Consider the following 26,325-nt stretch of genomic DNA (forward strand, 5'->3'; position numbering starts at 1 on the left):
TTATGATTCAATCACCTGCAACACAATTACGAGGTCGTGCTTTTAAAAGCAGCTGGTATTCATCAGGAACATCGCTTTATAAATGACACTATAGTGTGTTTTTGTTGTAGATATTAAAACTTAGTGTTATTATAAAAGATTAATTACATAAATGAAAAAATAAATATACAAAGGAGTGTGTTTTTAATATATTTTTAACAATATGAAAATTTTAAACTTTGTTTTTCTTTTATGAACTGTATGATGTAAGATTTTTTTTTAAAGAGAAATAAGTCTTTGACATCATATATTAACACTTGCGCTTTACGAATTCAAAGACTTCAGAAAACCTGACGATATTTCCAGTAGGGGAACATAGAGAGCAACAATGCTCCCTGGTTTTAACATAAACAATATCTATGAACAACAATCAGTGTTTCACGGCAGTGGTTGCAGTTTGTGCCTTATAATTTATGGTTGTACATGTAAAGAATCGGTACAAGAAGCGGTGAAAGGTTTGGACAAAGCCACATTTGCGGGGTCGTGGACAATATGGCTTGGCAATTCTCCATCGGGAATTGGAGGTAAGAACGTGGTCCTAACACTTGCTTATTACACGTTTGAACGTTTATAAATCGATATTAATGGACGATTAAGTTAGGCATAATGTACAGTCACCTTGGACAGGTAATATTTCGCTTCCATCCTGTGAAAAACTTCTGGAAAGCACTTACTTCACCTTTATGTATGGACTTCGGCCTGAAGCTCATTGTTCACTGCTTGGTCACGTGTACCCGTCCCACCAACTGCCAGCAATAATTTCAAACAAGCCGGATGTTGTTTAGGAGTTTGTGAAGAGGTTATTTCAGCAGAAAGAACTATAGTTCATTCCACAGTCAAGGGATTAATGGCCTCCCGCTGGCAGATGCTAATGCGCACTTGGTCTCCCTCCACCTGGCTGGTGATTATGTACATAAAGTTCACATTTGAAAAATGGCAGAAAACTTGGCTAGTGTACCGCCGGCTTAAGACACAGTAACCACGTTTACAGGCACTTAAGAAAACTATTTATTCCATGGTTTTTGCAGAAAGCGGCGTTCTTGTTTACATGACGTTTCAGAATGCTTAATTTTCTTACGCTGTTTAAGGTATTAAGAGAAAGCAGTTTAACTCACCTGGGTTTTTCCTCGGGGAACACGGCTTATGTGGTAAATGCATAAGCAGTGTTCTTACAGGTTTTTGTACAGTACTCATTTGCGTGAACAAACAGGATAACTAACGTCATCGGATGGAGCCCAACAACAAGTGAACACAGTGGAAAGCATTCAACATTTCTGGGAGTACAGTGGAAAAAGCACATACACTATAAACTATACCCATTAATATACACCAGTGTAGGGTGCCTGGGTAGCTCAGCGAGGAAAGACGCTGACTACCACCCCTGGAGTCACGAGTTCAAATGCAGGGTGTGCTGAGTGACTCCACCCAGGTCTCCTAAGCAACCAAATTGGCCCGGTTGCTAGGGAGTCACATGGGGTAACCTCCTCGTGGTCACTAAAATGTGGTTCGCTCTCGGTGGGGCGCGTGGTGAGTTGTGCGTGGACGCCACGGAGAATAGCATGGAGCCTCCACATGCGCTATGTCTCTGCGGTAACGCGCTCAACAAGCCACGTGATAAAATGCACGGGTTGACTGAGGTTCATCCTCCACCACCCAGATTGAGTCACTACACCACCACGAGGATTTAGAGCGCATTGGGAATTGGGCATTCCAAATTGGGGAGAAAATAAAATAAAATAATATATATATATATATATATATATATATATATATATATATATATATACATACACACACACCAATGTAAAATATCAACTGTCCCTGATGTTTGTGTATATGCGCTTATATATAATGCATAAATTGGGGGAATCCCAGAGTTTTACATAAGAGGGAAACCCCACTGTTGCAGTACAATTCCACTGCAGGTTGCGATAGAAAGATAAGGAAACAACTCTGGATTATCTGGAAATAAAGCAAAGCAACAATAAAATAGCAAAGTCTTCCTCGGATGCAATGTTTCTTATTTACACAAGTGTCACAGGGAAATTATGTTGCTGTGGAGAAAGCTGCTTACTGACCAGCCCGCATGTATATGGGAGTAAAGAGTATGCCGCTTATACAGTGCATGTAAACGGAAATGGCACATTCTCTCAATAAAACGCTTTCTCGCAATAAGACGCTTTCTGATGTCCATGTAAATGTAGTTAGTCAGGGAGAAACAGCAGAGCATTTTTAAACCTCAGTGCTAAATTTTACAGCCTGGTTCTGAACTTTGCATTTTTAATTAGCATGTTTATGCTTGTCACGAGGGAATAAGGAGAGTTCTGTTTTCATTTTACAAAGCGTGATGCTTTCAGAATATCTCTTGCTGTTGCCATGTTTGCAAACCGATGTGGATTAATCATGCAATATAATCCTGCCAACAGAAGGCATGAAGGCACTGCAGTATTAGAAACCAGTTTCAATAATCTGTTGATATGAGACTGACCTGTGACATTAACTAAGTTTAAACATATGCAGCAATGAGCAATTTGTATTTGCCTTGCCTTTTTACTGAGAGGATAGTTAGACTTTATCGGAAGAATAAACCGCTTCTGCATCCTTGCATTATTTGGGGAAAACGTTATGTTTTAGCTTGTCTGTAGATCAGCATTAGGCGAACTGACTTGAACTGAACAAACTGCCTTCCTCTGGTTAGATGTGATTCTGTTTAGATTGAATACTCAAGGAGCCTGTGTTCATTGCCTAGGGACACATTGCTGAATGCTTCCCAAATGACTGTATTTGGTCATGTGTTGGTCAACTCATGAGATAAAATACAACACAAATACAACAAATTGACTTTTTTTTAGTATAACTAAAACCAGCAGAGATGCAGAAATTCTACATGAATGCCAAGTATTTTTATCCTCCATAGTGAAAATAGTTCATTGTTTTCCTTTGCATGGCTATATAATCTGAAGATCATGGGTAATTCCTGGCATCTGTGGGAACAGCAACTAACAGCTGGATGATTTCTATATGCATAGCATTGCCTTGCCTTCTGTAATGCACTCAAACACAAAGTATGTGTTATTTTACAGAAGGAAAAAGTTTTTTCTCTTCGCTCTTATTCTAAAACTCCTGTTTGGGAAAGTATGCTCACTTTTTCCACATCCTCTTACAGCTTTTTGGAACTTTAGGTAATGGAACAGTGCATAAAGGGTCACTCAGTAATACCGCTGGACTGGGATTATGTGTGAGTTCGGTTAGTTTGAACTTGATTCCATTTGAAAAGGGGATCTGGGGTTGAGTTCATGTGAGGTGCGATATGGTTTGTGGTAGGATTTTTTTTTTGTCGCAGTAAACAGCTTGTGCTGTTTCTCACATTGATGATGAAAGCATTTCACAAACATATCACATTCAAGCACATACAACAACATGACATAGTGGTAAAGCAGACCATTAAGAACGTGGAAAGAGGGCCAAATTGGGATTTGGATCAAGTGTGAATACTTCTTTAACAGTACTATTCTCTGGAATTTGCAGCAATTCAAGAGCTTTAAGGTCATAGCGTAGCCATTATATGATAATATAACATTCACTGACCATCACTTCAAAGCTCCTGGAAGTCATCTAGATAAGCCTTTCAAATTGTTTATAAGAGATTTAGCAAATGGCTCAAATCATAACTGCGTGTGGTTTGGTGAAACCGTTGCTGGTCTCATTACCCTGCAATATATCAAACTATTTTCTAAGCATTTGTTATGAAGAAAGAATGATAATTGGAGAGGGGGAATCAGGGCACTGTGAGTTATTACAGAGTATACAATATTCCATTTAGAGCATAGAAAACATGAAAATACTTCAAGAATTGGCCCAAATTGATCTAAAGGGTGGCAGATTAGTATCAGTTTGCAAACATGCTCACTCATCTTCAAGCTTTAGAATCATGCATCTTTTTCTATTCATTTATATGGTGCATTGGTTAAGTTTGGACAGACAGCAGCAAGTCAGTTGTCAAGCCAGTGAGGGAGGTTTTGTTTTTGTGCTTGTGTGTGTCACTAGTACAATTACTACTTCCAGGCCACAAAATGTTAGCTTTGTTAAATCCCCCAATTCAAAGCCCTTATTAGCTTCTGTGCCCATTTGTCCTTTCCGTACAGCAAACTGCTTGTGTTTGGGTTTATATACACTACCGTTCAAAAGTTTGGGGTCACTTGCCTGAAATGTTTCTCATGATCTTAAAAACCTTTTGATCTGAAGGTGTATGCTTAAATGTTTGAAATTAGTTTTGTAGACAAAAATATAATTGTGCCAACATATTCATTTATTTAATTACCAAAAAAACAAAAAAAAAAGTTTTGAAATGGATGACTTGGACTGAATAATTAAGAAAAGCAGCCACTAAGTGCCCAACATAGATGGGAACTCCTTCAATACTGTTTAAAAAGCATCCCAGGGTGATACCTCAAGAAGTTGGTTGAGAAAATGCCAAGAGTACATTTCTGCAAAATCTTGGCAAAGTGTGGCCACTTTGAAGATACTAAAATATAAAATAGTTTTGATTTATTTTGGATTTTTTTTAGTCACAACATAATTCCCATATTTACATTTCTATTATTCCATAGTTGTGATGACTTTACTATTATTCTAAAATGTGAAAAAAATAAAAATAAAGAATGAGTAAGTGACCCTAAACTTTTGAACGGTAGTGTATGTGTGCATGATTTTACAGGAGTCATCATGGTTAACTAAAAGCTTTTGTTTTTTCCAATAATAATACTGACTTTGTAAGGGTTATGATCAGGATATTGGTCTTCTAAATAACTGTACATGTTGTTTTAAATCAGTGGTTCTCAACTGGTGGGTTTTTTCACCCAAGAATGGGTTGTGGGCAACAGGTAAAACACAGTGCTCAATGATTATAATACAGTGCATTTAACTTTATAACTTTAAAAGGGAGTAGAAAGCTCTTTTTTTGTTTCTACGGTATTTTGCTGCAAATTCTTTTGTCACTTGGAAGAAACTAGCCCAGTTATGCAGATGAAAACATAGACAGGTTGGGTGACATGCCCTCTTCCTACAAAACCATGAACCATGAACAAAACTATGCAGGGTAAAAGTAAATATGACCCATACAGACCCATTTAATACGGGTACACTTGCAACAAGGATTAACATTTTGTGCCAACTACAATGTGTGCAGTAAATGTGTTGGCAGCCAAGAGCATGAGGTCATTGAAATTCAGGAGACATTAACAAAGTGATATATCAGCTTCCGAGATCATGAAATCATCAGTTCAGTCAATCAGTGAATCAATTCAAGAGACATATAGAAACCAAAGAATTATTGGCTGTCGTGATCATTTCAAAGAAACCAAACAGTCAATTATTTTGCATGTTGTTGGGCCTATGCAGTAATACATTTCATTGTTTGATTTTAAGGTTATTTTTGTTAACTTTTGTATGATAAATAAATAGTGATTCACCGAAATGAAAGTTATTGGCCAAAAGTTAGTGTGGAGTGTTCAAACATTAGGAGCTGCGGCACAAAAAAAAAAAAAAGTGCATCATCATGAGCCCATCATGAGCCCTGCACAAGCTATATGTGTGTTAACAACAGAGCAGCACTCATTCACTGAAGCTAGCTGCGCATGCAGACTGTATATTTATTTATTAAATGCATTCTTTTGCGATTAACAAAGCTATAGTATGGCTTCAAGAGACTTTGAATGTAATGCATGAGTCATATGGACAACTTTAATGGTGCTCTTATTAGGGATGTCATAAAATATCGATTATTATTTATTTTATCGATATATTTTTGAGGCATTGATATATAAAAATTAACGACATTTAAATTAGAAGCCCAATTTGTGTGCTTTCCCATTCACTCATTTGACCATCTATTTAACGGTCTGGTGTAATAGCGTTGGGAGACGACAAGAGGGCGATATACCATTTACTGAAGTCGGTCGTGGTCACGATCACACACACACACACACACACACACACAGGACGTGCTGATGCGGCGCAGGAGATTGCAGTACAAAGTTACAAAGGTTTTTGTACTTCTTCAAGAATGAACAAAGTGACGTTGATTTTGCAGGTTAGTGAAACTGCGCAATCTGAACGATAAAAAATAGCGATGTTTATTATTAAATTTCTCTGTATGTAGCCTTGAATAAGTATTTAATTCAAGCTGTCAAACCACCAAATGACATACTTGTAACTGAAAATACATTGTTGTAAGCTCTATGAAAGATAGAATAATAATCTTTGTTTAACCTTTGATAATGATTTTGGTCTAATTTAATTGAAAACTATGTGTTCGTACCTTTGTAGAAAATAAATATATATTTTTTTATTTTACAACTGTCCGCCAGATGGGTCCGGTATGCGACCCCCTTTAGTTTACCCTGCTGCTCACACTTTACCAAAGTTGTGCTGAGAAATATGTCTGAAGAAACAAAAACTATTGTGCAATGAGCAGCTCTATTTATATCAGAAAAATCCTGATATATATCGATAATCTTCGGGAAAATCTTCTGATTATCGTTGCGTAAAAATCATTGATCCCAAGCCAAGCTTTTATGCTTCTTTAATGTCGTATTGGAGCTTGACAGTAACAACCATGGCACACAATAACACACACACAATGGCACACAATAACACACAAAGACTGAAAAACACTCTTTATTAATGTGCTAATAATTAAGAGTGCAATCACAGGATATGGACTTTAAAGGTGCTATATGTAATATTTTTACTGTACAAAATCATAAAATGACCATAATAGGCAATTAGAGAATTAGGAAACATGCTAAGTTGAAATACTGGCTTCTCCGATAACAATGCTACAGCCAGTATATTCTACTTTGAAGTTTCCATTCCAGGCAGGAATTTCTGTTTATGTTTTGGCCTGTGTGATCCTGTCCACTGCCCATTCACCAATAGTATTTTGACACCGCTGGGTTGCCAGATTTGAACAAGTTTGCAGGCAAACAACACTGCGTGCTGCAGCAATGGAAGCCAGAAAACAAACTGGATCAGAGATAACAGATTCCACCTGACCTAAAAATCCTCGCCATCTATCTAAAAACCACCATGACCAGAGGCGTAGTAAAACAAGGATAAATATTGGAGATGCCTTTGGGAGATGGAGACTGCTTAAAGCCCAGAAATCCTTTGAAACGGATGCTGAGTTGACTAATTTGTGTGTCAACATTCTGGCAACCCGCATGAGCTTCGAGTCTGAGCTCCGTGGCACTACAGGCAACTCTCCAACATTTTGAATTTGGACTGCAGTACCCATTTCAAACGCTTGTTGTCAATCTTACATATAGCACCTTTAATGTTCAACATAAACAATGCTTTGTTTCTGTTACCGGATTTTAAAGTAAAGGTTTCTGTAAAAATTTGCCTTTTTCACTCTTTCATCTCAAAAACTGAAAATAGCATTTTATGCCATTTTCGGCCGAAAAACATTCAGAAATTTCGGTGCATCCATAATAATAAAAACAAATATTACTGTGTTGGGTCACCACTTGATGTTCAATGTAAAATCTGGGTCTTGAAGCAAAACCAGTTGAAAACCACTGTTGTTAATTGAACTATAAATAGATACTTCAGTACGTTGTATTTCACCAACAATAAAACAGCGATTTAGTGATTGTGTCAACCAAAACATTTTTCTCTCTTCTCTGTCCCTCCAGCTGTCCCGTTTCCCCCTAGCCACCGGCTGACTGTGAAGGAGGTGTTTGACAGCGAAGGCAAACCCAAAGTAGATGTCCTAAAGGCCCACCTCACCAAAGAGGGGCGCGTGGAGGAGAGCGTGGCGCTACGATTAATCGGCGAGGGTGCTGCCATCCTCCGTTCTGAGAAGAACCTCTTAGACATAGAGGCCCCCGTCACAGGTGAGTGTTCCCCGTTTTCACCTTCTCTTCCTGGGGCTGGGTGGGGATGTGGAGTCTTGTATAGCCCCTTCTTTGCCTCAGGGCATTGATGATATTGTGGAAGGTCACAATTGCAAGTTGTGACAGGGGGCCTTCACTAGTTCCTTATTTAATGTGCAGTCTCATCTATTTTAATTAGGACTATGCAAATACAATCATACAGTGACCACAAAAAGTATCTGGACTCTTTTGAACACTTCATACTTTTCAGATATAATTATACAATGACCCCAAATAGTATTTGGGACACCTTTGGACACTTCAGGCTGTGCAGATACAAAACCATACTGTGGCACCAAAAAATTTGACAACTTTGAAGTCACTTAAAAATGTCAGAATTACATAAAATATAACATCAAGTAGCATGTGGAAACAAATGATGCTAGACTTTTTCTCAAAACTATATACATTTTCTGAGACATTTTTGCAATGACTTTTACCATCTGGTAGTGGACCAATTTTTTTGTTGATATATGATGTCAGTTTCCCTTAAGTTCACACAGGTGTCCCAGAAGAGTAACACAAGTTTAGTTCATTACATTAACTATTAACTTTGACAACCAGAAGGTGTCCAAATACTTTTGTGAACAATTTAACTGTTGATTTATAATTTGAAACATACATTTGAAATGTTTTGCTTTAGAAGTGTGTTTGTTGTGTTTCTTTTAAATAAATGGTTTGATATTTGTTATAATTGGTTTTATATTTTGATATATAATGCAAAGGCATAATTTTTTTTTTTAATAAATAAGTATACATATTTAAGTGTCTTAAGTGTCCAAATACTATTTGGGGCCATGGTATATCAATATATTGCTATGTACAATTCAGTTCAGTTTAGTTAATAAAGAAACTGGTTGTTGGAAACCCTGAAACCAACATTTCACTTTCTCTGGCGGACACACTGGGTCTCGTGGGTATTGTGTTTCTGCTGTTGTTTCAATACCGATTCAATTATAATATCATGATGCATAACAATGTGTTTTGTATCATGAGGTAGTTGGCGGCATGCAGCCCTTATTAAACTGTCATGTTGACGTTCTGAATAGAGCAGACACCCATCTGAAATGTGGTGCTTATTCCTTCTTACAATTATATTTCCCCAAATTTGTGTATGAAATAGTTTCTAAATGCACTCTTGCTCTTGTGCACTCTTGCTCTTGTTTTTGTCTCTCGCTTTAGATTGTACCTTCTGTTACATGACTTAATTAGACTTTCTGATTAGTTCTTTTGATGACTTCATTAACACAGAGCAAAAGGACAACCATTTGCTAACAATGGCAACAATTATATTCATAAACCCACATGGCAGGCTGCAAGAAAATGGCTTCCAGATGCATTATGATTTGTTTTTCATTTTTGATTTTTCTTTTTGCCCTCATTGTCTTCTCTTATTTCTGTCATATGCTGCATAGCATACGAGTGCAGATCTTTAAACCTTGACCTCCAGTCTGATTTGAATTTATCTCCAGGGCTTCACAGAGCCACAGGCCTTTATGCTGAATTACATCGGGAGGTTTAGATCAGTTTAATCTCAATTAGAGCCAGTGCATCCTGCACGCGCAGCTCTCGACAGCCCAAAGCGTTCATGGTGTCAGGTGCGCTGCGCTAATTTAAACAAGCTGTTCTCCAGTTTCAAATGGTTGAAGAGGTGCATTAACACTTAAATTGTGTTCCTCTCTTAACTATCATATGGCTTCAGAAGAATTGAAATGTAAGGCACGAGTGTTATGGACAACTTTAAGGTGCTTTTTTGTGTGATTTTGGAGCTTGGACAGCCACAAGCATGAAAAGTCATACTGCTTTTGAAAACGAGGGTGAGTAAATGATGGCAGAAAGGTTAGTTTTTATTTCAGTGGTTATTAAACATTGTCAGTATCAATAATCAAGTGAAAATTATTAACCAGAGCTCCTGACCGCTACCGAAACAACGCTGAAATGGCACTGTCACGTAATAATTGTTACATTTTTCAGCGCTGGCCAGGATGGGCTAATCGCAGTCATTTTAATATTACTGGACAAGACTGCTGAGGCTTATTTCCATTCACAGGTATGAATCCTTGCAATTATCTGTTTTTATTATAAACAAATATCTAGTGTAAAAATCTCGTCAATGAGATTTTAAACATTCTAATAGTTAAATGCGGATGAATAGAGGATTCGGTTTTCTGAGCGGCCAAGCGTACCCGCTCGTGTAATACAGTCATTGTCTAACAACATTAGCAATTTGCAATGTTTTCATGACCATGGGTTGCTCCTGCAGCACTATCGCTTTTTTATTTATTTTTTATGTTTTGAAAGTATGTAGGCATAATAACAAATTCATGCATTGCATGTAAAGCATGTATGTTTTTCTTGTTTCAAAGGGAAGCATGAACCAAAAAATTGAGAACCACTGACATAAGCATTAAATTCAGAAAAGTGCCATCTGTTTCACGCAGTAGTCATTTATGCTTTCACAAAGGACAAATAATACAGAAACTAAAAGACTTTTATCCTTGCCTTGCATAATTCAGTAACTGAAGTGTGTAATTTCTGTGCCATTAGTGTCACCAAACAGAATTGTAAGAATAGTAATTAGTTCGCCTATGCCTAGAAACAGCCCTGCTTCATGGCGATCCTCGCTGCAGATTCAAAATTGCACAACTGCAAGATAATATTATGGGTACATGTTTAGTTCACGACATCTAGCAGTTTAAAACTTTTTTTTTTTTTTTTTTTTTTTTACTGCAACTATTTATTTAAGCAGTGTCAGACAGAATCAGCAAAAGACTGTAATCTCTCCACAGCACCATGAAAATAGGGGAATATTATTCACAGCAGAGAAATTCATGTCTGACAGAGATCGTCTTGAAATGTATTGTTGATGCAGCGCTTTGTTGTAACTGCAGCGCATAAAAAAATAAAATAAACTGAAAGCATTAAAGAGAATAGAGTTCTTGCTGACTGTTATTCACTGTTAAGCACACCAAATTATCATTGTGCAAAAATGCTCTCTAAGAATTTGTGTCTCTCAATTAAATTGAGAATTGCATCTCCTATTAAAACCACCAGCACAAAAAATATTAATGTTAGTAGTCGACCCCACTAATTGACTAGTCATTTGAAAGACGACTAGTCGATTAGTCGACCACCCTGGCACATCCCTAGTTCTTTCACACTACTCTCCTTTAATTAAAGTCTGCTTCAGTGTTTACAACATCAAAGAAAGTTGTCCTTATCCATGTGAAAACCTTAATTCCTGAGATTTAGAAAGTCACACATTGAAATGCCTAAATTACTACATTCAAGGGTTAGAGTTTTACATTGTGCTGTTGTTGTGAGGGCTTGCTGTAAGCAGTGAAAGGAATTCAAGTGTGCCTTCTCAAAGCTAAAATCAGAGATGAAAAGAGACAGATGATTTCAGTATTTCAAAAAGGTTTTGTTTTTGATGCACTTCTAATGCTTTTGGAAAGAACTGCTGTGGCTATTAGATGAAAATGATGCTTTCAAAAGTGTAACATCATGTTAGCATTATGTATTGTCAGCTACCTCTCAGTTACTTGCTAATTCACATGATTTGTGCCTTTTATTGTAAGTTGCTGTATTAAGAAAGCTTTTGCTAAGAATATAAATGTGTATCAGATGAGACAGAGGTGAAATGGGAGGAGCTGTGCTGTGGAATATAAGCTGTAAGATATAAAGATTACGATGTCAGCCAGTAGAGATCTAGATATTTTAGAGATCAAATTTTTTTTGAGGGTTGGAAAACAATGAGGAGAAATGATATCTGATAATGGATTGGTTTTGTAGCATGATTATTTTGTGTGTGTGTATTTTTAATTAACCCACTCTTATGACAAAGCATCACTGGGTCGACTTTTCGCCTTCACTCCCAAAATGTTGCCCCTGGTCCATATGCTAAATGCCTGCAGCCAAGAAACGCTTGTGGCGATCTGGTTATGGACTGCATTCCGTTATTACTAGTGATTTCAATCTCACCATGGTGTAAAAGTCAGCTCTCATGTGTGTTCAGCGAATGCTGTTGTTGAACTCATGCTGGCCAGGGATCTCTCTCACGTACACGTGATTTGGAATTCTCCATGTAATGTGATCTCACCACGAAGCCTATCTTATACCTGTTCAGCAAATGCTGTTTTGAACTCACGCTGGCCCGGAACCTTTGACACGTCTGCGTGTATTTTGAATTCTCTGCCGTAATGTGATCTCACTAAAGAGCCCCTCTTATATCTGTTCAGTGAGTGCTGTTATCGAGCTCGCACCAGCCAGGAGCCTCTGTCATGTCCTGTCAACATCTTAAAAAAAAATTTGTTTTGGGGTTTCATGACACTTTAAACCTTTAATGAGATAAATACTGTATATCAGGGGTCGGCAACCTATGGCACGCGGAGGGGTAATCACTGGCACGCCAGCAATGGCGAGAGAAGAGTAGACTATTTATAAAATTCTGCACCTGCGTTCCAGTCTACATCTTGATGTAATCCTTCCTCATGATCGCGCAGCATGTTTTCATGAGCTGAATGGGAGACTAAACAAAAAGTTAAAATGTGACGAGACTGCAGTATAGGAGAAAACATAAACCCACATCGTGGGGTTCAAAACTCTTTTCAAGTCTATTCAAAATATAAATTAAACCTGGAAAATTTTAGGATTTTGCAGCAGCTAAATTGTTGATCAGCTTGTGATGCGGGAATGGCTTTCACACGCAGCGTGAGTCTCGTCACACTTTAATAGTGTTTAACCTCCCATTCAGCTCATGAAAACACTCCTCGTGATCATGAGGAAGGATTACATCAAGATGTAGATTAGAATGCAGGTCAGGTGCGGAGAACGTCACATAAATAAAATAGCCTGCTCCTCTCTCGCTGTTGCTTGCATGCTAGTGATTACATGATTACAATGACATAATATAAGAAATATTTAAGTTTCCACACAATTTCGTGATCAGTAATCAAATAAGCAAATTTGTGACAGTAACTGTGTTAACTCATTTTATACAAAAGGACAAGTTTTCTTTCATTAAAGCACTTAAGATGCTCTGTGAAAATTCACATGCAGGATCATGAATATATCATATAGTAGCAGTTTTAACCACCACGCAATTGCATGGGACCCTTGATATCGGAAAGCTCAGCAAAAACCGCTTGAGGGGAGACATGTTGCTTTGAGTACACGTGTGGTGCGAATGCGCTGTTGTCAGCGCTCTCAGAGCGGTTCACGTTAGAGATCCGCCGGATTTTTAAGTCAGTTTTTCAAGTAGGATTTTGTGTTCGGGTTTGTAATTTATGAAAAATACAGTCCTTCCAAATTTGTTTCACCCACGTGCTCTCACTCACATACGCATGAACGGATGTGTTAGGGGCCGTTTACACCGAACGTGTTTTTCCATTGTTTTCCTTTGTAAACACACTGGACGAACGTCCATACCTGCTGCACCACGTCTCACTATTTCTTCAGTGTCTCACGCAGAACTGGCATATTTTTAGACTCTGTGTCAAGTTAAAAATAACTTCAGGTCTCAAAAATGCATGTCGAGACACGTGCGTTCTGTTTCATTCGTTGTGCCGCATCTTGATTGCCGTCGGCACAGCCATTGACCAGGAAAATAAAAAATGGCACTCCATGTCACAAAGTTTGCTGACCTCTGCTGTATATACACTCACTTAGCACTTTATTAGTAATACCTGTACACCTACTTATTTTTGTGATTATGTAATCAGCCGTTGTGTGGCAGCAGTGCATAAAATCGTGTAGATAAGGGTCAGGAGCTTCAGTTTATGTTCATATCAACCATCAGAATGGGAAAAAATGTGATCTCCGTGATTTCGACTGTGGCATGATTTTTGGTGCCAGGCTGGCTAGTTTGAGTATTTCTGTAACTGCTGATCACCTGAGATTTTCACGCACATTCTCTAGAGTTTACTCAGAATGGTGCCAAAAACATCCAGTGTGCGATGTTGATGAGAGAGGTCAACAGAGAATGACCAGACTGGTTTGAGCTGACAGAAAGGCTATGGTAACTCAGATAACCACTCTGTACAATTGTAATGGGCGGAATAGCATCTCAGAATGCTACAACAGCAGAAGACCACGTCGGGCACTTTATTAGGACCATAGTGTTTCTAATAAAGTGCTCAGTGAGTGTAGTTTGCATCTACTGCGCACTTCAAATATGAGCGCTTGTGAATGTGTGCCAATACCGGCTGATCATACATTTTAGAGCTCATTGGCTCATACAATGACAATTTTTTGACAATCAATATTACCGTGAAAGCCGTAAAACAGACAATCAATTATCATAATCGCAATTATTTGTTTAACTATTAATCATCAGCCAAATTTCATAATCGTGACGGCTCTACTCATTGCTGTATCATTTAATTTTTATTTATTTGCCATGGAACACAAAGGGGGTTTTCAGAATGTCTGAGTTGCGGCTCAAATAAATTAGAAAAGCACCATAAAATTATCATAAAAGTATTTTTTTACTGTGACTGTACTTGTATCTGCTTATTATGTCTTTTATATTATTGAGAACTGGTTAGGTTTAGGCGTAGTGATGGGGTTGGATGCTCAAAAATATCTAGATAATAGTATAATGTAAATACAATTATTGTGACTACATTTCAGTTCCACCGCTCCCTATACACATATTACGCAGTCTGCACAGGGCACCAACTCCCTGAGTCCACCGGCTGCCCTTCCTTGCACGTTACAAGTGATTCAAGAACCCAATAGCAGTCGCGGAACACAGACAATCGCCTCATGCTCCCACAGTTTTTATCAGCTGCTCTGTTGGTTAGAGATGCACAATAAAGATTTGGGCACAACAGTGACATGCTATTTATAGATGAAAAGTAGAGCCGTCAATCAACCACTTTAATAGCTGCTTTGGATTACCTGCGTTCAGTGGGATTCCACTCTGCACTACGCCTGAATAACTGACTGTCTGTAAACATAATTACACACAATTAAAGCTGGAGAACTGAAACTATTTATGAAGCAACATGACATATGATAGCATGGCATGATAATCTTCAGCCAACAATCCTGCTGTCTTGAGTTTTGCTGAAAAACATGGTTTATCGTTATTGAATGTAAACAAAGTCCTTGTAGGATATACATTTCCTCACAGAAACTGATATATGATGTCACAGTATCTGTGAGCTTGTCCAGGTCTGTGGCTGCAGCTTCAAAAACACTCCAATCAGTGCATTCAAAGCAGGCTAGTAGTTCCGGCTCTGCTTCATTGGTCCATCTCTTTACAGTCCTTACTACAGGTTTGGAGAAGATGAAACAGACAGTGATCAGAGAGTCCTAAAGCTGCACATGGGACAGAGCGATATGCATCCTTTACAGTGGTATAGCAGTGGTCCAGTATATTTCTGTCTCTGGTGGGGCATGTGATGTGTTGTTTGTATTTGGGCAGTTCACATGTGATGTTTGCTTTGTTAAATCCCCAAGAATAATAATAAGTGAGTCCGGGTATTGTTGTTCCATGTCTGTGACATGATCAGCCAGCTGTTGCAGTGCTGTGTTCATGCATGCTTGACTTCAGTTCAGCCTTCAATACCATCATGCCTGATCTTCTCTCAACCGAACTGACACAGCTCTCCATGCCCACCCCAATCTGTCGATGGATCATCAGCTTTCTGACAGATAGGCAGCAGCTAGTAAGACTGGGGAAACTGACATCTGGGAACCTCACTATTAGCACTGGTGCTCCTTAGGGATGCGTTCTCTCCACTGCTCTTCTCTACACGGATGACTGCACTGCAAAGGAACCCTCTGTCAAGCTCCTGAAGTCCCCCCCCCCCCCACACACACACCATCCTGAACAGCACTGTGGCAGCAGTGGAGTCATTCAGGTTCCTGGGTTCTACCATCTCTCAGGACCTGAAGTGGGACACCCACATAGACTCCATTGTGAAGAAGGTTCAGCAGAGGTTGTACTTCCTTTGCCAGCTGAGGAAGTTCAACCTGCCACAGGAGCTGCTGACACAGTTCTACTCAGCCATCATTGAGTCTGTCCTTTGTACATCTATAACTGTCTGGTTCAGAGAGAAGGAAACCACAATGGACAGTCAGGACTGCTGAGAGGATTATTGGTGCCCCCCTGCCCACCCTCCAAGACCTGTACATCTTCAGAGTGAGGAAACATGCAGGTAGAATCACTCTGGTCCCCACACACCCTGCCCACTCCCTCTTTAAACTGTTGCCGTCTGGCCGGCGCTACGGAGCACTGAGCGCAAGGACATCAGGCACAAGAACAGTTTTTACCCTCAAGCCATTTTCCACATGAACCATCAGATGCACTCCAAACTTTCCAAACAGTCAGTTTGTTTGGGGGAATTATAATGCAAAAATACAAAATAAATAAATACAGAAGCACAGTCATCGTGAAATTAAGCAGAGCCGGATCTGACATTCCACTTGCACGTCAGAGCGTCTAAAAAGCAAACAACCTGGTGTTATATCTTTAATGCATCCTTTATTAAAGTTCAAATAAAAGGAAGTGGGTCATAAACAAACTCCGAAAATGGCATTTCTCTGTGAGTCGTCTTCAATGAGTCGCGTGAAGGGGGAGAGATTAAAACTGCACCCGGCTGATTCACACTCTAGCACGGGGACACTTGTCCCTCGTGCGCGTTTGCTGCAGCTAGATTATAACGTGATGGCTTGCGATGTATTAATCATAATATACTGTATGTGTCACAGTCTGTATCTTATTGTGAAGAAAATCGTCGATACACAGCTCTATTAAGAAGAGAGAGTTTTTGTGAGTTAAAGATGGATCGAAGTGAACAAAAAGGTGAGAGAGTGTAGTCTTAGCCCATTATACACTGGAACAAAATATGTTTTTGACTGGTCTTTTTTGGCTTGTTTTCCAAAATAATATCTAAACAGTTTTTACCCTCAGGCCATTTTTCCACATGAACCATTTGCCTTCAGGACTCCCTATTAGTGCAGTAATGTAAATAAATATCTCATGTACATATAAGATTTTTTATTTTATTTTTTCGATTTTTTTGCAGTGAATTTTTTTTTTATTAATTAAATTAATACATTTTTTTTTTAGTTTTTTCCTTGTAATTCAGTGGATGTCATTTAGAGGTATTTTTAAAAGATGATTTTGTCCTCTTTGTTGTTAGTAAGCACGTTTAATACAACCTAAGTCGAGGTACAAGCTGAATAGTCGGTTAAGAGCTAATGATTAATCATTGCAATAATCGCCTGAATAGTCATATAATCGTTAGATTAGTCGATTATCGAAATAATCGTTAGTTGCAGCCCTAGTGAGAACATTTTGCAATAAAGCTCATTCTGAAGTTTGGTTAACAAGCTCACAGACTATAAAGACTACCATAAACACCAGTCATATACATGTATGACTGGATGGCACATATGATCTCTTCACCATGCTATGAGAAAAGAGATTATGGCAGGGAACATCTCAGCAAGCTACACACTCAAACACACAAGCTTAGCCTAAATTTGTCAGTGACAGATAGTAAGTATCTTCCAAAAGCTCTTCTCTATATAGAACATTAGAAGCCTCATTGACTGCTAACTGACTCAACTGAGAGTTCAGCTCCAATGTGTGCAGTCTTTCAAGTGCTGTTCACTCGACCTAACTGTTTTATCCTTAATGTCTGGGTTCCTGTAATGGCATTAAGCACTTGATATTAAGTCGACCTGTTTAGGCCTTGGATCTAAACTGGAGACAATAAATGAGCCTTGTTAAATGATGTCTGCCACAATTAATGGCGTGTTCTTAGTGGAAATGACAAATAGCTGGATGTTAGCTCTTGTAGCTGCAGTGAGAACAGCCCAGAAGCTAAAACTAAAGTGGCTTTCACATATACTCAATTTGGTTGTTTTTCCTCAAGATCTGTTTTAATAAAATATATTAGAAATTCTGATTTCCATATGGCCATTGTGTGGATTGATCACGTCAAATTGCATACATTTTTCACTGATATTAAAGTGATATCATGAGTTTGTATAATGAGAAATCAGTTTTTCCTTAGTTTTTTGAGTAAGAGTTCATTTTACTTTATTACCCTGTCACGGTGAGGTAATGTGTCATGAGTTTGGGGAGAGGGAAGGACCCAAATGCAGAGTTCAAAAAACAAAAACACTTTATTAATAAAAATAAACAAAATCCCACGAGGGGGAAAACACAAACTACCCCAAAGGGGACAAAAGCAATCCAAGGATTTGGGCAGAGGGAAACAGGAAACAGGACCGACCGGACCACACTGGAACAGGAAGGTGACGTGATGACTGAAATTTAGAGGAACAATAAACAGGTCTGCACAGAGAAGATTACAAGACGACTGTCTCTTACAACCCAGGCTAACAGCGCAAAGTGCTCACAGCGCACGCCCACGGCCACGAGAGACAGTCACAAAGACAGACATAAGTTATCGACGTGAGTGCATGCAGCCAGATGACGCAAGCGCAATGCACCCACATCAATAACAGACAGACAAGGAGTATGGATGTCCAGGTCCCGACACAGACCGGAACCGAACTAGACAGGAAGTCAGGACCCAGACACCATACTCCAGACATGAAACACAACAGACAGAAGAGCGTGCGGCAGGGAATAAAACGGAGACCGCGCACTCACACAAAGACAGACATGGGTGGATAATACCACGGTCTCATCAGACTGACAAAGTGATGGGAACCGTGACATAATGAGGATGAAGAAGGAAAGATAATGTGTTTACATTGAAGTCTTAAAGGCACAGCAGCAAAAAAAGGCCTGTTTATTTTAAAGGAATAGTTCACCCGAAAATGTAAATTCTGTCATTATTAATGACCATTTTTTTTCACCCCCATGTCGTTCCAGTATCCATGTGGCTCGTGCATCATGTTCCTAGTCTTATGAAGGCATATAAAGAGATGCGTGAGAAACAACCTAAAATTTAAGTCTGTGAAAATCGTGTCATCTGTTGTGTGTTAATGAGCATGATGAGAGAAGCTTGTTGACAGTTATCACTTAGAATGTGATGCACATGTCAAATGGACTACTTTTATTAAACTTTTAGATCAATTTTTAAGCTTTTAAGTGATGCACTATTCACTTGTATTGAAAACACAGACCATGATATTAATGAAAAAAAAATTGTGTGTTCCACATAAGAAAGAAAGTCATATGGATTTGGAACAACATGGGTGAGTAAATAATTTTGGGAACTATTAAAGGAACTATTCCTTTAAGGGTCAGAGAGAAGATGGAAAATGGTTATGAAAAACTAAATTATGTCAGTTTTTGACACAGATCATTTTACTATCATTAAAAGTTAAGTTAAAAAAAATTTATAATTGATATGGCCCATTTAGGCTACAAAGATTATCATAAATTTAAATGCGCAGATGCAAAAAAAAAAATTGCCTGTTCAGTGTGTTGCAAAAGCAAAGCAAGATCTCTTAAGCTTTCCAAAATACATTTTGAAGCCCTACCTCTTATGAGCATGAGTGCTCATGTAAGTAGTGGAGCTAATGGATAATATACAGTATGAATGCAATAATATAATGCACACATGCAGTTTAGAAGAGTTTCACATGAGGCACCTCACTGGGCAAATCTCCTGTGATAACCTCTGAGATCACAGTAATTAGACTTTTCTGGATGGAATAAGTTAAGATTTAAACCTCACATAGAGTTGCAAAACCCTTGAAAAATGTATAGAAATGGGAAATTGGCCTAATACTTTCTACTTTCATTCTTTCTTTCTTTCTTTCTTTCTTTCTTCACAAGATTACAAGACTGTGAATTTACCATCTTTAATGAGGGAATTAACTAAAATGATGTAACAGAATTAAGAATGATGGTAAAAACTTTCCTGTGTACACGTCTGCCATAGATGTTCATATTCCCCCGGCTGAACAAGTAGCCACGCCCCTAACTCACGCTATAAGTTGAGGTAGAAAGGGATGGGTGGAGCAAAGTGGGTTGCTTAAAATATAAATATTAATGTTTTATTAGTGCCTGGGAGGCTCAGTGTTTAGTGTGTATACTTTTCGCAAACACGAATGGCTTACATATAGTTGTCAATGAACAATAAACTGGGATAGTAGAATGTGTTTTGACATAAAAAAGTTACATACTTCACCTTTAAAGTTGACACACAAAAAAAAAAAAAAAAATGTTTTTGCCTGTTTAAAAGATTTATGCATTTGAATTTCATAACAAAATTCCATAAAATTTAATTGTGTAATGTTTAACAAAATTAAATATATATAAAGCATATACACTGATCAGCCACAACATTAAAACCACCTTTCTAATATTGTGTAGCTCCCCCTTGTGCTGCCAAAAGAGTGCTAACCCGCTCACCAAAATTGTACAGAGCGGTTATCTGAGTTACCGTAGACTTTGTCAGTTTGACCCAGTCTGGCCATTCTCTGTTGACCTCTCTCATCAACAAGGCATTTCCATCCACTGAACTGCCGCTCACTGGATGTTTTTTTGTTTTTGGCACCATTCGGAGTAAAATCTAGAGACTGTTGTGTGTGTGTGAAAATCCCAGGAGATCAGCAGTTACAGAAATACTGAAACCAGCCCGTCTGGCACCAACTTCATTCAAAAGGATATTTCATAAAAAAATGTAAGAAGTTTTGCTATTGTCACTTAAAAAAAAAAAAAAATATATATATATATATATATATATATATATATATATATATATATATATATATATGAATGTTTATGTGTTTGTTTGCATTTTTGTTGGTGAGGTGTGCATTTTATTTATTTGTATTTTAATTGTGCATCTGATACACTAGGTGTACCGCATCTGTGTGTGTGTGCTTGTGCCCCTGCAGTGGCCTTATGTAGGCTAGTGAGTGGATGTGTGTTGTGTAATGTGTTTCACCCACACTTTGGCCTGCTGATAGGTGTGCAGTCAGAACAATCTCTTGCCTTCCCTCTCATGTACTCCCACTCTCTCATCACATGTAGAATCTGGTCGTGACTCCCGCTGTGCGTGAGTGTGTGTGGTCTTAACTCTGGCTTGACAATATGTATTACACAACCTGCTGCACTCTGAGAAGATGTGCATTTCACAACCAAACTATGAGAGGATTTAGCGCTCCAAATTCCTGTTTCTGGTACTTACTCTACACCCTTTCACTTTCTTTCATGCTATGCTCTATTCCCTTGTTTAAAGAGATAGTTCACACAAAAATGAAAATTCTGTCACAATTTTCTCACTCTCATGACGTTCCAAAGCCGTATGACTTACTTTTTTCCATGGAACACAAAAGGAAATGTTAGGCAGAATGGTTGGGACTGATAGCCTCAGTCACCATTATATGTCATTATATAGAAAAATCTTGTTTCCTTAAACCAGAAAAAAAAAAAAAAACAGCTCCAGGTAAAACATTGGTATGTGTGTGTGATATTACAGCCCCTTAGAGATAAAGACTAAGACATAACTCAAACATATTCTTGCCAAATGACCATAGCAGTCTATTACTCTTGATCTTTATGTGGCAGCCAATATCTCTATCAGGACCCACAACTCAATTACAACATTTTTTTCATACAACCTGTGTGTGTACAGTAAGTGTGTGTCTTGCCAGTGAGTTTTCACACAAGCCCTTTTTGTACTTAACATTGCCTATTTAAACAAGATAAATTATCGTTCTTATAAACCATTTAGACCACACTGAAATACAGTATTGAGATATTGTGAAAATATGACAGTTCCTTGCAAATATGACTACAATGCAAAAGTTGCACAGCTCAGGTGAACTTAATTGGTTGGCTGTTTCCATAACGATAAGCAATGTTTCCATGGTGATAGTAACCGCTGGTTTGACTGCTATTTGGCTAAAAGATCAAGCAGAGTGAAATCAAGTATTTGAGGATATGAAAAATCTAAACTTGCATTACGAAATTAACTGAATTATGTTAAGTAAACAACTCATTTTCATGCAACTGATTAATGTTAATGGCATAATCAATGATTGTTGACAGAGTAAATCTTTAAGGTAGCCTGAGGTTTTGACTGATGTTCCTCCATAACAGGGGTTCTTAAACTTTCTCGGCCCAGGACCCAAATTAGAAATTTTGTGTTTACCTGGGACCACACTTGCAAAATTGTATTTGCTATATTTTACATTTATGCATTTGGCAGACACTTTTATCCAAAGTGACTTACAGTGCCCTTATTACAGGGACAATCCCCCTGGAGCAACCTGGAGTTAAGTGCCTTGTTCAAGGACACAATGGTGGTGGTTGTGGGGATTGAACCAACAACCTTTTGCTCACCAGTGCAGTGCTTTAGTCCACTACGCATCTATATCCTTCCATGTATTCACTTTTTTTTTATAACTAAAACAATTGTGATATAGAAAGATTCTTACAGAAATAAAATAAAATTAAACATTTAAACATGCACACTCAAACTGTAGAAATAAATATAAAAGTATGTTGATATTGATCCAATCAATTGCATCCATTTTGAACTGGAAAGCGTCATATTTTTAACCCTTACAAACATGTACCATGACAACCAAACTGTAGTAAAAAAAAAAAAAAACAAGATAGACAAACCTGGTGGGAACTTTTAGTCAGGAAAAGATAGAAAGATTCTGCAAGCATTTTATACAGTGTAAAAGTGATGCCATATAAATATAAAATTTTATAGTATCAATAATTGCAGTTGCAATTTTGGTATTTTGGCAGAAAACATTGGTTGCCATGGTAAAAGGTCATACATTGGAGAATAATAGTTTCCACAGAACAGATAAGATCAATAAATTAGTGTCAAGCTGACCATTATTCGTCATACTGAACTGATGTCTTTATATTTATTATAGATTGGACTATGAAAAAAACTGCAATACACACAACAATACATAACTTACTCACTTATGCCACTTTGATAGACAGTACTTGCATATTTCTGCCTATCGTCACCACTACATAAATTCTTTTCTTGACTTTCTTGTACTTTTCGTCTTGTTCTGACAGAAATTTGGCGGCTTTCTTTCAACCTGCGGGTGCCGCGTGAGGAGATGTCATCTTATTAAGAGCAATTCAAAACTTTGAACTTGCACACATAATGCTTTGTTGGCGCGTATGTGTGAATCCGGTGTGATACTTTGTCATCTTTCTGTTTTGGCCCTCCTGACCGCGCCTCCGCCTCGCTTGATATCGCGTCGAGAGACCGAGTCTATCTAATGATATTGTGGAAAACAGCTGCAAAACAGTCAAGGCAATCGCAACAGCGTGAAAGAGTGCACTGAACAGAGTGCATTTGCTCTTAACAGTTTCGGTTACTTTTACTAAGGAAATTATTACACGGATTTCAAAATACGTCACAACCCAACATTTATGGCTATGTGACCCAATTCGGGTTGCGACTCATAGTTTAAGAAACCCTGCTCCATAATTACTGTTTTGAACCAAGAACCATTTCAATAGTTTATGTCTTTTGACATTTATATCTCTTACAGTGGTTCTTAACTGGTGGATCGCGACCCAAAAATGAGTTGCAAGTCTGTTCTGATTGGGTCATGGACAAGAGCAAAAACAATGCAAAATACAAATATAATAAAATGCAACTATATAATCATACACAGTTAGGATAGCAAAATAAATGGGCTTATCAGCTTTTAAGAGGAAGTAGAAAAGCTTCCCGGATTTTTTTCTTTGTCAAAGGCTGTGCGTCCAAGGAAACAATCAATTTTGGCAAAAATACAAAGTTACTTGTTTGGTAGATGCCAGCATGGACAGATTGCCGTCATGACTTCATCATTAAAAACAATTAACAAAACTACAGGTTCACTTACAAGAATAAATATGGGTTGTTCTAGCCACAAAATGTTTTGTGCAGAAAATTCATTAAAAGATAAGCAACATTTAGGAAAAAAAACAAAAAAACAGTCAATAATTGTGCATATTGTTGGGCCTTTGCAGTTCATGGTAACATTAATACATTTCACAGTTTGCAAATTGCATTTTAAGAAAATATTTGTTATGTTGTGTAGTAATGATTCCAATAACTGAACTCCCGGTAAAGGCCAATACCAATCCCGTTACCAGAGTTGCTTTTTCTTAATCATTTTATAATATCTACTGTATATCTCACTGTGTGGAACTTATTGAGGGTACTCTTTTATATGAAAAGAAACACAAACCTCTAACTACACATTATTTCAATATACTAAATGTGTAGCCTATTAAGAAAACTTGATTGTTAACAAGTCTACTGAATAATGCAGAAGCAAAATTAACAGTAATTCCAGTGAAAATCTTCAGGAGAAAAGAAGCTAGTTCTCCTTGCAAATTTTGCACACTGGACTTAAAAGGATTCAGATCTCTTTATTGTTCACTTATGTTGTAATAAGATATAAGCCTACTTTTCATTCTCACAATTCTGTTTTGAAAAAAAAAATAATTTGTAAAAAAAACAAAAACAATAATAATTATTATTATTGTTATTATTATTTATTACCTTTCAGAATTGTACTATACAATAGTAATATGTATTCAGTCATGCCTTTTTGCTTTAAAATCCTAAAGGCACAATCACATTTACCTTTGCACGGTGAAATTCCAGGGGCTAAGGAGGTGTGGGCGGATGCTGAGCGCATGTGAAACCAGCAAAAAACTGCCAACCAGCCTCATTTAATGCTACACTATACTCTGGGAGAGTTAAGTTTAAAAGAAACTTGCTGCTAAAATCATATCCTTCTATCATGAATATTACGTTTAGCTGTGTACGAAGCACTGCCCACACAGAGGTTACTGCCAAATCAAGCAACTTCCTATTGGTCAACGTGGTGAATTCGCCTGTCAGAGTTCACCAAACTTTTTTTAATTTATTTTTTTATAAATGTATCCCCTTTTCTCCCAATTTGGAATTCCCACTACTCAGTAGGTCCTCGTGGTGGCGCGGTTACTCACCTCAATCCGGGTGGCGGAGGACAGTTGCCTCCGCTTCTGAGACCATCAGTCCGCTTCCAATCTTATCACGTGGCTAGCTGTGCATGACTCACCACACTTGGAGGCTCATGCTACTCTCCGCAATCCATGCACAGCTTACCACGCACCCCACTGAGAGCGAGAACCCCCAATCACGACCACGAGGAGGTTACCCCATGAGACTCTACCCTCCCTAGCAACCGGGCCAATTTGGTTGCTTAGGAGACCTGGCTGGAGTCACTCAGCATGCCCTGGATTCGAACTTGCGACTCCAGGGGTGGTAGTCAGCGTCAATACTGGCTGAGCTATCCAGGCCCCAAAGTTCACCAAACTTGAACTCCATGCGAAATCAGCGATGGGAAATTCATCGGCACTGGAAGTCCATTTCGCAAAATGAACGATCGCACGGATTCTTATTCAAAATCTGGTGAATTGCTCTTTTGGTGTCATTCTTGATGCAAGTTATAAGCGAACCATACTATTGAGCATCTACATCTGAGATATTGTTCGTGTGTAGCACCCACATATCATGCACCACTCTGACATCGGAAAACAGCAGCACATCATGAAAGCCCACGTGCATGCTATGAGTGTGTGTCAACAGAGCAGCGTGCATACACTGAAACACAGACAATATATTTACTGATTAAATGTAGCATTTTGAGTTTTACAAAGCTATTGCTTCAAATAAGAGACTTTAAATAAACTGCACAAGTCATATGGACTACTTTAATGATCATATTTTTGTTCTTTTCTGTCATTTTTGGAACTTGACAATAACGACAATGACTAACTCACGATATCGGGCTCATCGGACCGATACCCAATCCGGTTCAAAACTTTGGCATCGGAGCCGAAACCGATCCAGGTACCTGATAGGTGCATCCCTACTTTTGTATGATTGTAAGACTTTTGTATCAGTTCTTTCAAAAATGCCTTAAAAAAATGACGAAACTTGATTTTAAATGTCAAAAATCATTATGCTATGCATAATTTTACCATAACTGTACTTCACAGAATTTGGTTCAGAGATCCAAGAGTCACAATTTATTGACATCGGGCCACTTTTAAAGAGTCTTCCGTTAAAGGGCAGGTTTACGGCCGGCGTGTCTGAGGAAAGCAGATTTACTTCAGTGAGTGCCATCTCTGGGGTCTCATAAGTCTACCTAATTGCTTACTGTCGCAGTCTCTTCTTCAGATGTTAATTGGGCGATTCTAAAAGGCATTTGACTGTTCTACTCTCCTGGTCACAAGGGAAAAGAAACACACAGACACTTCCTTGTGTGAAAGTAAATACATTTGCAGATTAAAGTTTGTAAATCTTCAACAAGGAACAAATTTGTATCCATATGACAGAATATGTCATGGTGAGAGGATGGCTGAGGTCTCTTGTGTGCT

At 38.2% G+C, this 26,325-nt stretch overlaps 1 protein-coding gene across 4 annotated transcripts in view; it reads left to right on the forward strand.

The window, feature by feature from the left end:
* The window catches only part of LOC127412439 (protein phosphatase 3 catalytic subunit alpha), a 164,286-nt gene that overhangs the window by 92,366 nt on the left and 45,595 nt on the right, over nt 1-26,325 (forward strand). For all 4 annotated transcript variants that reach the window (XM_051648790.1, XM_051648810.1, XM_051648801.1 and 1 more), the window contains exon 2: nt 7,737-7,937. In XM_051648790.1, the coding sequence (XP_051504750.1) occupies nt 7,737-7,937 (201 nt within the window). The remainder of the gene's footprint in view (nt 1-7,736; nt 7,938-26,325) is intronic.

This window comes from Myxocyprinus asiaticus, chromosome 2 (assembly GCF_019703515.2).
Source record: "Myxocyprinus asiaticus isolate MX2 ecotype Aquarium Trade chromosome 2, UBuf_Myxa_2, whole genome shotgun sequence".
In the NCBI taxonomy this organism is placed as follows: Eukaryota; Metazoa; Chordata; class Actinopteri; order Cypriniformes; family Catostomidae; genus Myxocyprinus; species Myxocyprinus asiaticus.